Below are 13,978 nucleotides of genomic sequence, written 5' to 3'. Positions count from 1 at the left end.
GTTGCCCCTCTACCATCAATGCCAAAGCCTGCATTGCCTCTGATGCCTGCTATTCCAACTCTTCCCCCAGCCTACATTGCCAACCTTGACATCAATGTGCCTCCACTTTCTACCCTGCCTAACATCCCAACTATCCCAAAGGTCATTTTACTATTGACAAACTAATGAATATTATTATTTTAAATCATGACTGTTTATATCAATCATAAATTTTTCTTAATGTACATTACAAAAGCAATAAAACTTTTCATAAATAATCAATATTTTCATTTGGAAATATTGATAAAAATTATATATACAGGCAATGGATATTGCAGTACTGATATGTATCTTTATATATTAATGAAAACTAGTCGTTTACCTGCATGTTGTATGACTGTTGTAATTATTTTAATTATAAATAATAATATAAATTGAATTTTTATATAAAATTAAATAGATTTTAATATTTTATAATTATTTTAAAATTTTAAAAATAATAATAAATTAAATATTTTAAACGTCTTTATTAGTTTTTTTATATTTTAAGATTTAATTAATATAACAATATAAAAAGTATTAATAAATTAATAGAAAAACTTCAAAATTATACATAAACTTGAATTCTATGTGTTAATAATAAGTGCACGTGTCAAAATAAGAATCATAAATGTCAGAATATAGCAACACATAATAAAAAGTTTTTATTAAACCAGATATATATTAGTATTTTCTTTTTCAATTACATGTACTAAAATATCCATTTTCTATATATTTAATGTTCATTAGACGTAATATTCTATAATAATTAATTTTTTTTTATTTAAATATTCATCATCTATCAACTTAATATTCATTACAGTTCTTGTTCATGTTCATGTTTATTTTATTTCTTGTATTATTCGTCAGTGTTCATATTTATTTTTGTTAATAATAATTTAAAATTTATTTTATTTTAATTTTAAACAATACAAATCTCATATATTAAAAGTAAATATATATGTCAAAAAAATCTTTAAAATGGTAATAGTAAAATAATTTCAACAGTCATTTAACATGTGAATAAATGACTAGTTTTTTAAATATATAAAAAACTTATTCAATATGTAGTTTTTAATATCATATTAATTTTATAGCTTTATTTTATTATAATTTAAAAAATTTAAAAGCGCATTATCCAATTAAAAAAAAAAAGATGAAGCAGGGACAAAAGTCCCCGTGTTATACAATTTAAAAAGAAATAAGTGAAGTGGAGTTCACATGTGTATCATGAAACACGTGATTTTCTCTCCTCCTCGCTACACGTATTTATGGACTTCGGTCTATGTAGAATCATAGAACGAGATCCATGTTATAACAGTTGAACTACACGTATTTATGGACTTCGGTCTATGTAGAATCATAGAACGAGATCCATGTTATAACAGTTGATTATTTTTAGCATTTCTATTTGAAATCCTAAAGATACAAGTCTTGAAATATTTTTTATTGTTCCAACAAACGACAATAAAGAAAAAAATGAGAGTAAAAGTTATAAAAAAGTTAGATTATTGGATATTTTTCTATATCCTAATAAAGATAAGTAAAATGTTAGAGAATCATATGTTTATCTCCTTAAATAACACCATGTTTGGTTGGAGTGAGTCACAACTCTGATTAATACAAGCTCAACTCTTTTCTTTTATTATTATTATGGTCAGAATTGTAGCTATAGCAATAAAGTTTAGCCGACAATTTTACAAGAAACTAAAATTGAAATTAATATTGAAGTATGTTGTTATGAATTTAAAAATTAAAAATTATTAAAAACAAGTTCGAAGTACATAATGTATTTAGGAATTAAGCCATATGAAAAAAATCATATTAATTATGTCTTTATTTTAAATACTTGATAAAAGAATTTAAAATCACTTTATAGATTGAATAAGACCCTTTTAGAATTTATAAAAAACTTTTCAAAGATTTAGCTCGGTATTGGGTGTGCCCTTAATCCTACCACTACCGCCTTCCTTGTGGTGTCAAACTTGCCTTGCGTGCCTTCAATCCCTACCACCCCCACCACCCCGAACTCGCCTAAGATGTTAAATGTGCTTGGCATGCCCTTTTCCCCACCTATCTACACACGGCTCCCTCTCTCACTTAAGCACTTACCTTTCCATATGTATCATCTAGCTGGAGTTATCTTGTATGGTTATTTTTCTTTTTCTAAAAAAGAAGGTACCATCATCCAATTAAGGCTTATCAAATTCGGTGGCCTAGAAATTCAAAATTGCTAGTGATTCACTAGCTATACAAGCACAATGATGAAAAGTATACGGAAAGAAGAGGTCTGTATGTGCAGTATATATATATATATATATATATATATGAAAGGATCTTTAGTTTGTGGCTGAGTCCTTAATAAGATTATTGTCATGACGCGATCTGTGGATCTGTGAACGGTGCTAGAGAATGGGTAGACGTAAGGCCATCGAAATCCGTAGCAAGCCTAACTAATCACTAACTCAATCAAAATATAATTTTATCCATTATAATATAACTCCATAACTAATTTTTAACCACCAAAATACTATATATTTAAATAAGTCTGTCAGCACAATTAGGCAATACCTCCTCGGTTGTTTTAACATGCCAAAATAAAATAATAAGTTTTAGAATTACTACTGCGGAGAATTTAAAATTCTAATAATCAAACATACAAATAAAATTAGTTACATTAAACCCGAAAATGAAGGAAGTCAGGCTGCCAAAGGAGAAGAACTGTGGAAAACCTAACAAACACCTGAAAGATAATTAAATTTACAACTGTTAGTCTCGAAAGTGAGTTAAAATCATATAATTCAAAAATAAAAACAACTATCTCAGTAAAATATTTATTTAATCAGAATAAAATATTATATCACATTAAAACGCATGTCATGCCATGGTTCAGAAAAATGCAATTTAAACGTTATGAGATGAGTACCTCAATAGAACCCTAACCCTAATACTAGCAGTCTTTCGACTCTCTTACTCCAATAGGACTGGCGCTCAGAGAGCGAAGCTCGACCAAGGTCTTTAAATCCAGTCTGGTCACTTGATTTCCAATAAAGCCGGCACCTAGATAGCAACGCTCGACCAGGGTAAATCTAAAAAATATGCTTTTACTATATGTCTTTGATTTATACCGGTGCGCACACGGTCTTGATGCAATCCATCATGTGGCATGTTCTGTTGACATCTCATCCCGAGTCAATATGCAATCATAATATCGATATTGTGAAAAATGGTATATAAATAGCAAGCAACTTAATTATTATTCAATAGCTTATTAAATAACATTGAACAACACATTATTTGCAGATATAAATATAATTATTTAAATAAATAGTAAAAAAATAAATAATTTCATAAACGATTATTTAGGTGAATAATAAATAACTAATCTAAAAGTTATAAATCAATCAATTGGATAAATAATAAATAAATAATTCAAATCTATAAATTACTTTATTAAAATATAGAATAGAATTAATAAAAATTCCAGCAATATCCACCATAACAATATATATATATATATATATATATATATATATATATATATATAATAGTTGCATTGGATTTAAAAAGATCTGTTTGTAGGAATAAAGTTTCTTCTTTTGGTGAGTGGAGTTTGTGTTTCGAACCAAAAGCAGAAATCATGGCTTTATAATGTATTTTGAAAATCAATACTATCGAAATAGATCCTTCAAGCATGATTTTGATTTATTTTAAAATGAATTTAAAACCTCTTTTCTATAGATCTTTTTCTTTTTTAAACTCTTCTACCTCTGAGTCTTGAAGGTCTAAAAGATTAGTAAATAGTGAGAAAATCACTATGAAGATTTTTCAAAGCATATTGATGATTGGGCTTTGGATAATCTTTGTATGCTCATCAGTATATGCAGGGGGATTTTTCTTTAATCTATCATGGATGGGTTTTGCTAAACAGTTTAAATTTGGATAAAAATCCATGATATAGTTTAAACTGCCAAGGAACCTTTGCAATTGAGATTTTTCCAAATTGAAAGATCTCTAGCTTTTACTTCAAAATTTCTAGATAAAATTTTGAAAAAATCTCAATTGCAAAGGTTCTTTAGCAGTTTAAATTATATCATGGATTTTTATCCAAATTTAAACTGTTTAGCAAAACCTTTCCATGATAGATTAAAGAAAAATCCTCCTGCATGGACTAATGAGCATACAAAAATTGTCCAAAGCATTAAAATGCAAGTCTCTGAAATTCTATGTTTACATCTAGTTGATTCATCTGCATTCAAAATTGTTGAAACTGATGCATCAAATTTAGGTAATGGTGGAATTCTCAAACAAATTCAAAACAAAAAAGAATGCATTGTCTAGTTTACTTCTGTACACTGGAATGACACTCAAAACAATTATTCAACTATCAAAAAAGAATTGTTTTGATAGTATTATGTATTTCAAAATTCCAAAGTGACCTTTTAAATCAATAATTTCTTCTAAGAATTGATTGTAAATCAGCGAAAGAAGTATTGCAAAAAGATGATCAAAATATAGCTTCAAAACAGATTTTTGCCAGATGGCAAGCCATTCTTTCCGTTTTTTATTTTGAAATCGAATACATAAAAGGAGATTCGAATTCAATTCCAGACTTTCTAACCAGAGAGTTCCTTCAAAAACAAGAGTGACAATGCCGATAAAGTCTAGAGTAAAAGACAAAGAAGAAAAGCCAACAGCAAATACAAAAGCTGTTCAAAGCCCAAAAAATGAGATTTTACCCTTCTCTTCAAAGCCTATCATAACCTCGACTGAGATCATCCAGGAAGAAATATACAAAAGCAAAGAAGACCCGGCCCAAAAGCAATTCCAAATTCATGAGTGGCTTGCACAACAAACTCTTGAGTTTTTAAAGATGGTCGAAGAATATTCAAAGAAAATACCTATGGCTGAAATCCAGCTAGAAATTTCTCCAAAGTCATCCTCCTCTTCAAACAAAGGTAAAGGTATACTCTCTATCCCTTTTTTTAAAACCTAAGATAGTAATTTTTTCTCAAAACCTATCTTAAAACTCTCAAAGTATTTCAAAGCCTAACTCACAAGAAATAGTTTTATCTCAAATAAAACTTTTCAAAACCAATGAATATGTAGAAAAGCAAAACTTTCAAAGCATTTTAACTATTGAGGAAGGATTCTGTACAGAAAGCCCCTCAAAACTAGTTTCAAAAGTTTTTCCTCTAGGATGGTACTTTAAACCCTGGAATAAAATAAAACCCCAATCTTATTACCAATCTATCCTAGAGGTAACTGGTTCTGCAAAATTCAAATACTTCAAAAAGCATAAAGGCCACAAAGACCTAGCATATTGCACATGCACCCTCTAAAGAATCTTTCACCCTTCAGATTGGGGAATGGATTTGCACTTCTTTTCTAACCTCCCTCTAAAACACCTACCCTTTAAGCCTAAATACAACTTTCAACTATTGGAATTACCAACAAGCTTGGTTTAATACATTTCTTTTACAAAATGAAGGACATAGCCATTCTTGACTTTTCTACTTCGACACAAGCGCAATACAAACTTCCAAAATTCCATATTGGTTTAAACAATGGTGGAATTATAATGACAATGTTCCAGAAACTATAATCCCAGAAATTCTCCCTTTGTTTAATCTATTCAAAGCTCACTACAAACCCAATAAAATAGAAAGACGTTTTCCTCCCTTACTTTTAGTAGGTATCATATAGGTGGGAGATATAGAGAAACATAGATAATTAGCGTACCTCTAGTCCACATCTTGAGCATCCAAAATTACCAACATATCCATTTATTAGTTTAGCTAATTATTTACAATTTGTGGGCTAATACGTAACAAGTTCATCTCTCGGAGTTAACCAAATATAGAACACAGTATCCTTTAAAAATTACCGAAAAATTATAATTATTAATATACAATATATCCTTCAACAATTAAAGTAAAATTAGAAATATTAAAATACAATATATCCTTAAACAATTTCATAACATCGGGAGGGTTGAATTTAAATGTTGAAAATCAAAGCCCTCTGTATAAACGCACAATACAGGTACAAATAATTAATTTTCTCATTTTAATTCAATTCCAATTTACTCTGCCCTCCTCTCCTTTTCTCTCTATTTTGAATGGCCAACACTTTGAGAAAAAACATATACAAAATAGCAGTGGAAATTAAGAGAATAAGAGAATATAGTAGGAGAATAAGAGAAAGATAATATGGTTAAAGTCCAACAGAATAAGAGAGAAGAGAACTTACCCATTAACTACTACAGTCTACTGGGAGCGGCTTTTACCGAGCCTTAAGAACTTGAATTTAAATCTTAAAAGGATGGTTTTTTTGAGGATATTTCCTCGAATGCTCAGGTCCTCGTTTTGAGTGGAGCTCCATGTTTGGTCTTGAGGTAAGTGTTGCATTGATGAGATTGAATCTGTCCAAGGTAGCTATGGCTTCACGAACATTCCACAGCAGAAAAGAATTTATATAGTCACGTCCATCGAGATTGCTACCATTGGCCACCCCCTCTCTCCCTCTTTTCTAAATAAAAATAAAATTCTGCTATTGATTTTTTTATCTTCGATTTCTACTCTCTATCTCACTTGAATTTTGTTCATTAGATTTTGATTTTTTTTTTTTCTTCTCACAAACGATTATAAGGATCATGATAGGTGTGTCCATTTTTATTTTGTTCTTAATTTGGTTTTGGATTGTGTTGTAAATTGAGATTGAGTGAGAAGAATGAGAAGATAAGCTGAGATTTTTTTAAAATGGTAGATGAGTTTTAGTGAAGAAAAAGATGACTAGAGTATCTTAGTCAAATGTCAGGAGTAAATGATATAGCAATTCATATGCCAAACTTGCAGGAGACACCAAAATGAATAAACAATATCAGTTCATGCACTTAATTAAGAAAAGTTAAGACATTAAAATTATAAGAATTAAAAAATTAAAACACCGATGCCACAATCACTTCTTTCCACTATTTAGAGCTACAACAGATTGCATATATAAATCGTTCATCTAAATTATTCAAATTCAGAATGATGTGGTTCAGCAAACTGAGGCAACTTTACTATATGCATTTCAGTTCAACTTGAGTTATAGGAAACATAGAGTAAAGTTGAGAGATTGATACGCTTCCATTGTGTCATACCATAAAATGTTCAAGAAAGAAAGGATATAATGAGATTATATTTGGCGTTGTTCTTCCAAATCTCAATCTTGGATTGCCTTGCAATTAGAAATAAACATTTAATTGGCGGTTATATGCTTAATGCTATAGCAAAAAAGTGCCCAACTCGAATCATATATTTTGTCAAATTCTTGAAGTCAAAATTTGATAAGAATTTGAACTAACTAAACACAATATGACTCATCAAAATTTCCCAACCAAACCTGGTGTCAGTATCACCTATCATATGAGCAAGATACTTGTTTATTTTCCATTTTAAGTCTTTGCTTTTATCCAAATCTCTAATGTCCTAAAATTCGGAGTTGGTCATCTGCAATTTGGCTGAAAAGAATTGAAAAGAAAAAAATCTGAGGAGCACTCTGAAACATTGAAAAACACTAGTGATCAATAAAAAGACCAAAAGAATGCTATTGATCAACATTATCAGGGTACTGCTACAACTTGCAGTAGAAACTCAGATAAATTTCACTTCATTGAACTCCTGATGACGTTAAAATCTAGTTTCAGGTGTGCACAGGTGGACACATAGTGTTTAGTTGACTTCCTTAGATAAACAAATTGCGGAGCAAATAATTAAGTATATACCAAAATGAATTCAACTCATGTCAAGTAACAATTAGAGCTAATTTTATTCGCTAATGCAGTGTTGGTCTAATGGCACCTTGGTGAGGTGTTCTCATACCAAAAGTCACGAGTATAAAATATATTTCAAAGTTTTAGCTCGGTAATTGTCAATGAGCTAACTTGTTTCAATTTTTTGGAGAACACAAACAAAATCTTAGGTATACTTAGACTTTGTCTAAATCGAAAACAGACAAGCCTATTATAAGTATCACATTTTATATTTGCATCATTGAATTTTAGTGCTTACAAAATCTAACTTTAGTGAATCCAAACTGGGTAAAAATTGGTAGTTTGATACAGAAAAATGGGACAATATGTCAGGCTCTTTTACCTAATATTTCATAACTATATAGTTTCATTTGCAACTAAAAAAGGCATCGTATGCTAAACATATTGAACTAGAATATATAACGAACTTGAATTGTGTTAATTTAGAAGAGAAAGATAATTGTATAGCCTAATCAAGTAAAATGTCCAGCCTTTGTATGCCAACTATATCTCACACTATTCATCAAATAATTGGACATGAGTGGGCTATATATATTATTCAAGTTACCATAAAAATTAATCACTTCAACATCGAAATTCATAAAATAAATATTTCCTACACATTTTCATTATCTTGAATAAAGATACCTATTTCCTGCACATTTTCATTATCTTGAACAAACATTAGTGATGGCTCCTTATAAGAACTTCATGTTAGTTTTCTTCATTACATTGTCATTTTCATGCTTGAATATCAGTTTAGCAGCTCGCAATCTTTTGCAATTCCCATCAGTACCTTCTAAACCACGTTTTGGGCATCCGACATTACCAACCTTTCAACCATCTTTGCCTAATCCTGTAGTGCCTAGTGCGGCACCATTGTCCACTGCACCAAATGTACCGGACGTGCCCTCAGTCCCCACCCCCACTGCCTTCCCTACGGCGTCAAGCGTGCCTCGCGTGCCTTCAATCCCTACTGCCCCCGCCACCCCGAACTTGCCAAAGGTGTCAAACATGCCTGGCGTGCCCTTTTCCCCCAACTATCTACACGCAGCTCCCTCTCTCACTTGAAGCACTTACCCCTCTATATATATTCACTACCTGGAGTTATCTTATAAGGTTGTTTTTTTTCTTTCTTTTTCTCAAGGAGAAGGTACTATCATACAATTAAAATTTATCATTTATCAAATTCAGTGGCCTAGAAATTCAATTGCTAGTGATTCACTGGCTATACAAGTACAATGATGAAAGGTATATGGAATAAAGAGGTCTGTATGTGGTACATACATATATATATATATATACAATAATCGTTAGTCTGTGATAGGGTATTTAATAAGATTCTGATATTTGATTTCAAGAGTTGGCCTGTACTTTGACAATATTTTGTTAATACGTAATATGATTTATGAAAAAAGAAAGAGAAAAAAGTGGGTAATATAAAAGAATTGCAAATACTTCAATGAATTAATTATCTGAACAAAATTTCTATAAATTAATTGGGTTTATTTTGTTCTTATTTTCTATATTGGAGACAATTTAATATGATACGCCTTCGTTCCATTTCTTCAATTTATCCAACTATAAATCCAATTCTTTTGTTTCAAGGAGAAGCAAATATTTAGATTGTCAAGATCCTATTTCGGAATAATACATAAACTCAAACTTAAAACTCACAATTTATGGAGGCTTAGCTAAGCTCATTAATATTATTTTAAGTTGGTGATCTTAGCAAGATATTAAACTAAGAAAAGGAAAAACAAAAAGTTGAGCAAAAAGAAACGAGTATAATCACAGAAAAAAGATTAAAAGAAATGATAAACAAGCTACGTGTGCCACAAAAAACTCGGGAGAGTGAGTGCAAATGAAATCAAAGAAAAACACACTAATACGTATAATTTACAAAACTACCACGAGTTTAATCACAAATTCATATTTTTCTTCTATTTTACTAAAAAGGTTAATTTACAAATAGATTATATAATTTGTATTTATTTTAAATTTGACATGTATTTTTATTTTTTTAATATTAACAATCTGTTTTAACATTAATTTTTAATTTTAGTTTTTGTCAAAATTTACTGATATAACTATAATTTTAATGATAAAAACTTGAGTCTGTAAGCATTTCATATAAATTATTTTTACCAGTTCTATTTTAGATCCTAAACATATAAGGCTTGAAATACTTTCACTTGCTCCAACATATGACAAGAATGAAAAAAGTTAGATTATTGATTTTTTTTGAATTTTAATAAAAATAAGTAAATTATTAGTGACAACTCTGATTAAAACAAACTCAACTCATTTTTTAATTATTATGGTCGGAATATAGCATGTCAATAAAATTTAGTTGATAATTTCATGAGAAATTAGACTTGAAGTTAATATCAAAATCCGTTGTTAAGATTTTAAAAATTAAAAACTGCATGCTAAATCTAAAAACAAGTTTAAAATACATAATATATTTAATAATTAAATCTTACCAAAAATTATATTATGTCTTTGTTGTAAATAATAGACAAAAAAATTAAAATCACTTTATCAATTGGATATGATCCTTTTAGAATTTAAATATATTTTAAAATTTTAGCTCGGTAATTGCATAAATTATAAGATGGACTCTAGTCCATATAGCTTTGTCAATCCAGGGGTCCATTCGGTGCTGTTTTATTTGTAAGAAAATTTACGTCACCCTCGGACATGTGCATCAGACATTGATGCGTGTCAAACGCTGACATGTGCGTTAAATGCTGGCGTAAGTTTTTTTAAAAAAAATTTATGTTCATTGATTTTATATTAAATGTTCATTAACTTATATTCATAAAACATATATTGAATGTTTATAGTTTAAACTTAAAATGTTCATTGTTTGTTAACTTAATTTTGTGGAAAAGATATGTATACTACAATATAATATTTGTAGTATAACTTTAGCTTAACTTAATTTTTTAATTTTATAGATAAATTCGATTTATGTTATTATTTATAATTAAAATAATTATGACGGTCGGACAACAGAAGGATAAACGACTAGTTTTTATAATATATAAAACATTTACTCAAAATATTAATTTGTTATATAATATTATTTTTAGATTCATTTAATCATAATTTAAAAAACATAAAAATCTCATGTTTCAAAATAAATACACATGTCAAAATAAAAATCTTTTAAAAAATGACAGTAAAATAATTCAAACAGTCATATAACACGAGAATAAATGACTATTTTTATAAATATATATAAAATTTATTCAATATATAATTTTAATATAATTTAACTTTTTATTAATTCATTTTATTATAATTTTAAAAATAAATAAAGAAGTGGGGACAAAAGTCTCCACGTTGTACAAGTTTAGAAAGAAAATGAAGCGCATTTTGCACTTCCCTTGCTAAAATCATGGACCGGAGTTCATATTATAACAATTGTAGTAATTGTAAATGAGCTAACTTAGTTTCATTTTTTGGAGAACATAAACAAAATATTAGGTGTACTTGGACTTTGTGTAAATCGAAAACAGACAGGCCTATTATAAGTATCACATTTTTATTTTGCTCCATTGAATTTTACTGCTTACAAAACCTAACTTTAGAAAATCCTAATCGGGTAAAAATTGATAGTTTGATACAGAAAAATAGAACAATATATATGAGGCTTTTTGACCTAATATTTTATAAATATGATTTGCAACTAAAAAAGGACATCATATTCTAAAAATATTGAACTGAAATATATAACGAACTTGAGTTGTGTTAATTTAGAAGAAAAAAACTTGTGCGAATAACTATATAGCCTAATCAAGTAAAATGTCCAACCTTTGTATGCCAACTGTATCTCATTACTATTCATCGACTAATTGCACATGAGTAGGCTATATATATGATTCAAGTCACAATAGCAATTAATCGCTTCAATATCGAAATTCATAAGATATCTATTTCCTACATATTTTCATTATCTTGAACAAATATTTAGGTTGTAATGGCTTCTTACAAGAATTTCCTATTAGCTTTCTTTATTACATTGTCATTTTCATACTTGGATATCAGTTTAGCAGCTCGCAATATTTTACAATTGCCATTTGTACCTTCTAGTCCACATCCTGGGCATCCAAGATTACCAACATTGCCAACCTCTCAACCATCTTTGTCTAAAGCTACCGTGCCTAGTGCAACACCATTGCCTACCACATCAAATGTACCAGGGGCGTCCTCAATTCCTACCACCACCACCTTGCCTGTGGTATCAAGTGTGCCTAGCGCGCAACCAGTCTTCACCGTCCCTACCACCCTTAATTTGCCTATTGTGTCAAAAGTGCCTGGCGCTCACTTTTTCCCATGAAGCACTTACCTCTTCATGAGGTTGATATTTAAATTAAAATTTATCAAATTCAGTGGCCTAGAAATTCAATGCTAGTGGTTCATTGGCTATAAGCAGAATGTGATTCATGAAGGTGTATGAGAAGAAGAGGTCTGTGGATTATGCTATTTGATTCAAAGGGATGTGTCCTACTTTTTCAATGTTTTCTTAATCCATAATATAATTTTTGAAAAATAAAGAAACAAGTGGCTAATATACGAGAATTGCAAATACTTTGATGAATTAATTACTTGAAAAAGATTCGGCAAATGAATTGGGTTTTGATCTTATTTTACATATCTGAGACATTCAGTACTTAAGATTGCAAAACAACTATATGTGCAATTCTTTTAATACAAGGAAAAAACATATCAGATTGGCTAGATGTTATTTTTTTTTTTTTTTAGTAATCGAAAAGCAACTTAAACTCGAACTTCCAATTTATAATATACCAAGCTAAAGTTCATTAATATTGTAAATATTTATGGTTTTGATATGATGTTTAGATGGAAAGAGGAAATGAAAATTGGAGCAAAAAGATAAATATAATAATCATTAGAACAATACAAATACAAAAAATAAATTAAAAGAAAATAAATGAACAAGTTATTGTGTGTCACAAATAAAACGAAATCAAAGAAAAACACAATAATACACTAATCCATAGGTGTATGTAGTCCAATATCTAGTACTCTGCAAGCCGACCATAAAGTAAAGAAGATAACAACATGAAGGATGCTTAGTTCCCAGCTGGTGGTGGAGAGAGGAAAGGAATAGAGGGAATTGTAGTTGGAATAATGGGGATTGAAGGCATGCTTGGCAATGGAGGCAAAGTAACCTTCGGAAGAGTAGGCATGGTGGGCAAACTAGGAAGTGGAGGGAGTGTTGGTTTAGGCAGAGAAGATTGGGTCGTTGGCAATGTTGGCAATGTAGGCTGGGGAAGAGTTGGAATATTTGGCAATGGTGGCAATGTTGGCTTTGGCAAACTTGGCATGGAGGGCAATGGTGGCATTTGCAGAAGATTTCGAGCAGCTAGTCCAACGTCTATGCCTGAAAATGCAAAAGCAATGAAGAAAACAAAGAGGAAATTCTTGAAAGAAGTCATGTTGCACCTTCAAATTCAACTAAAGATGTTATATAAAAAAAGATATTTTGTAATGTTCGGAATGAGAAAAGACAAGTCTGATCCTGGGATTATATAGGAGCTGAGATTTTATGGGTACACCACTAGTCTGGCTTGTAATAGGTATCATATAGGTGGGAGATATGGAGAAACAAAGATAATTAGCATACCTTCATATCCAACTTATTAGAGTTATAAGGTTTCAAAGATGTAGCTGTAGTTGGCAAGAAAATGAAATAATATTTTCATAAGTAATATTCATCCTATCTTTTGGAAGTTCCAAGTCATGTTGTTGGTTGTATATATTGACTTGAGAATGTTAATCTAGATTAACAATTATTACCTACTTTATAAATGGTCAATAATAATAATAATAATGTCAAAAGAAAATAAAGATTGATGACTTTCATTGATACTTGTTGCTTTAACCATCTAGAATTCAACGTTAGATGACCCACCAATTAGATCACAAACATATCAATCAACGAAACCCTCTAATCTAATGTAAATTTTCTGACTCTGACAGTTATAGCAATATCTATCTAACCCAAATAAATTGTCACCTCCAAGTTAAATATTGATGAGAAGATGAACTAACAAGTAATAACTAAAATGGGGTTGCACTATTTACAATAATTATTTCACCTATAAATAAGCTCCCAGTGGAATTTGT

General features: G+C 29.8%; 1 protein-coding gene across 1 annotated transcript; it reads right to left on the bottom strand.

Moving 5' to 3' along the window:
* Positions 1–12,737: 12,737 nt before the first annotated feature.
* Positions 12,738–13,411, bottom strand: LOC107261526 (protein PELPK1-like). The gene has a single exon (XM_015721472.3). It carries the CDS (start codon positions 13,285–13,287, stop codon positions 12,922–12,924), a length of 366 nt encoding a protein of 121 aa, XP_015576958.1. The 5' UTR covers positions 13,288–13,411; the 3' UTR covers positions 12,738–12,921.
* Between the last annotated feature and the right edge of the window lie 567 nt (positions 13,412–13,978).

The sequence above is a fragment of the Ricinus communis genome, chromosome 6, assembly GCF_019578655.1.
Source record: "Ricinus communis isolate WT05 ecotype wild-type chromosome 6, ASM1957865v1, whole genome shotgun sequence".
Classification (NCBI taxonomy): domain Eukaryota; kingdom Viridiplantae; phylum Streptophyta; class Magnoliopsida; order Malpighiales; family Euphorbiaceae; genus Ricinus; species Ricinus communis.
Note: the sequence above shows the minus strand (reverse complement) of the source record. Positions and strands in the feature narration are given on the sequence as shown.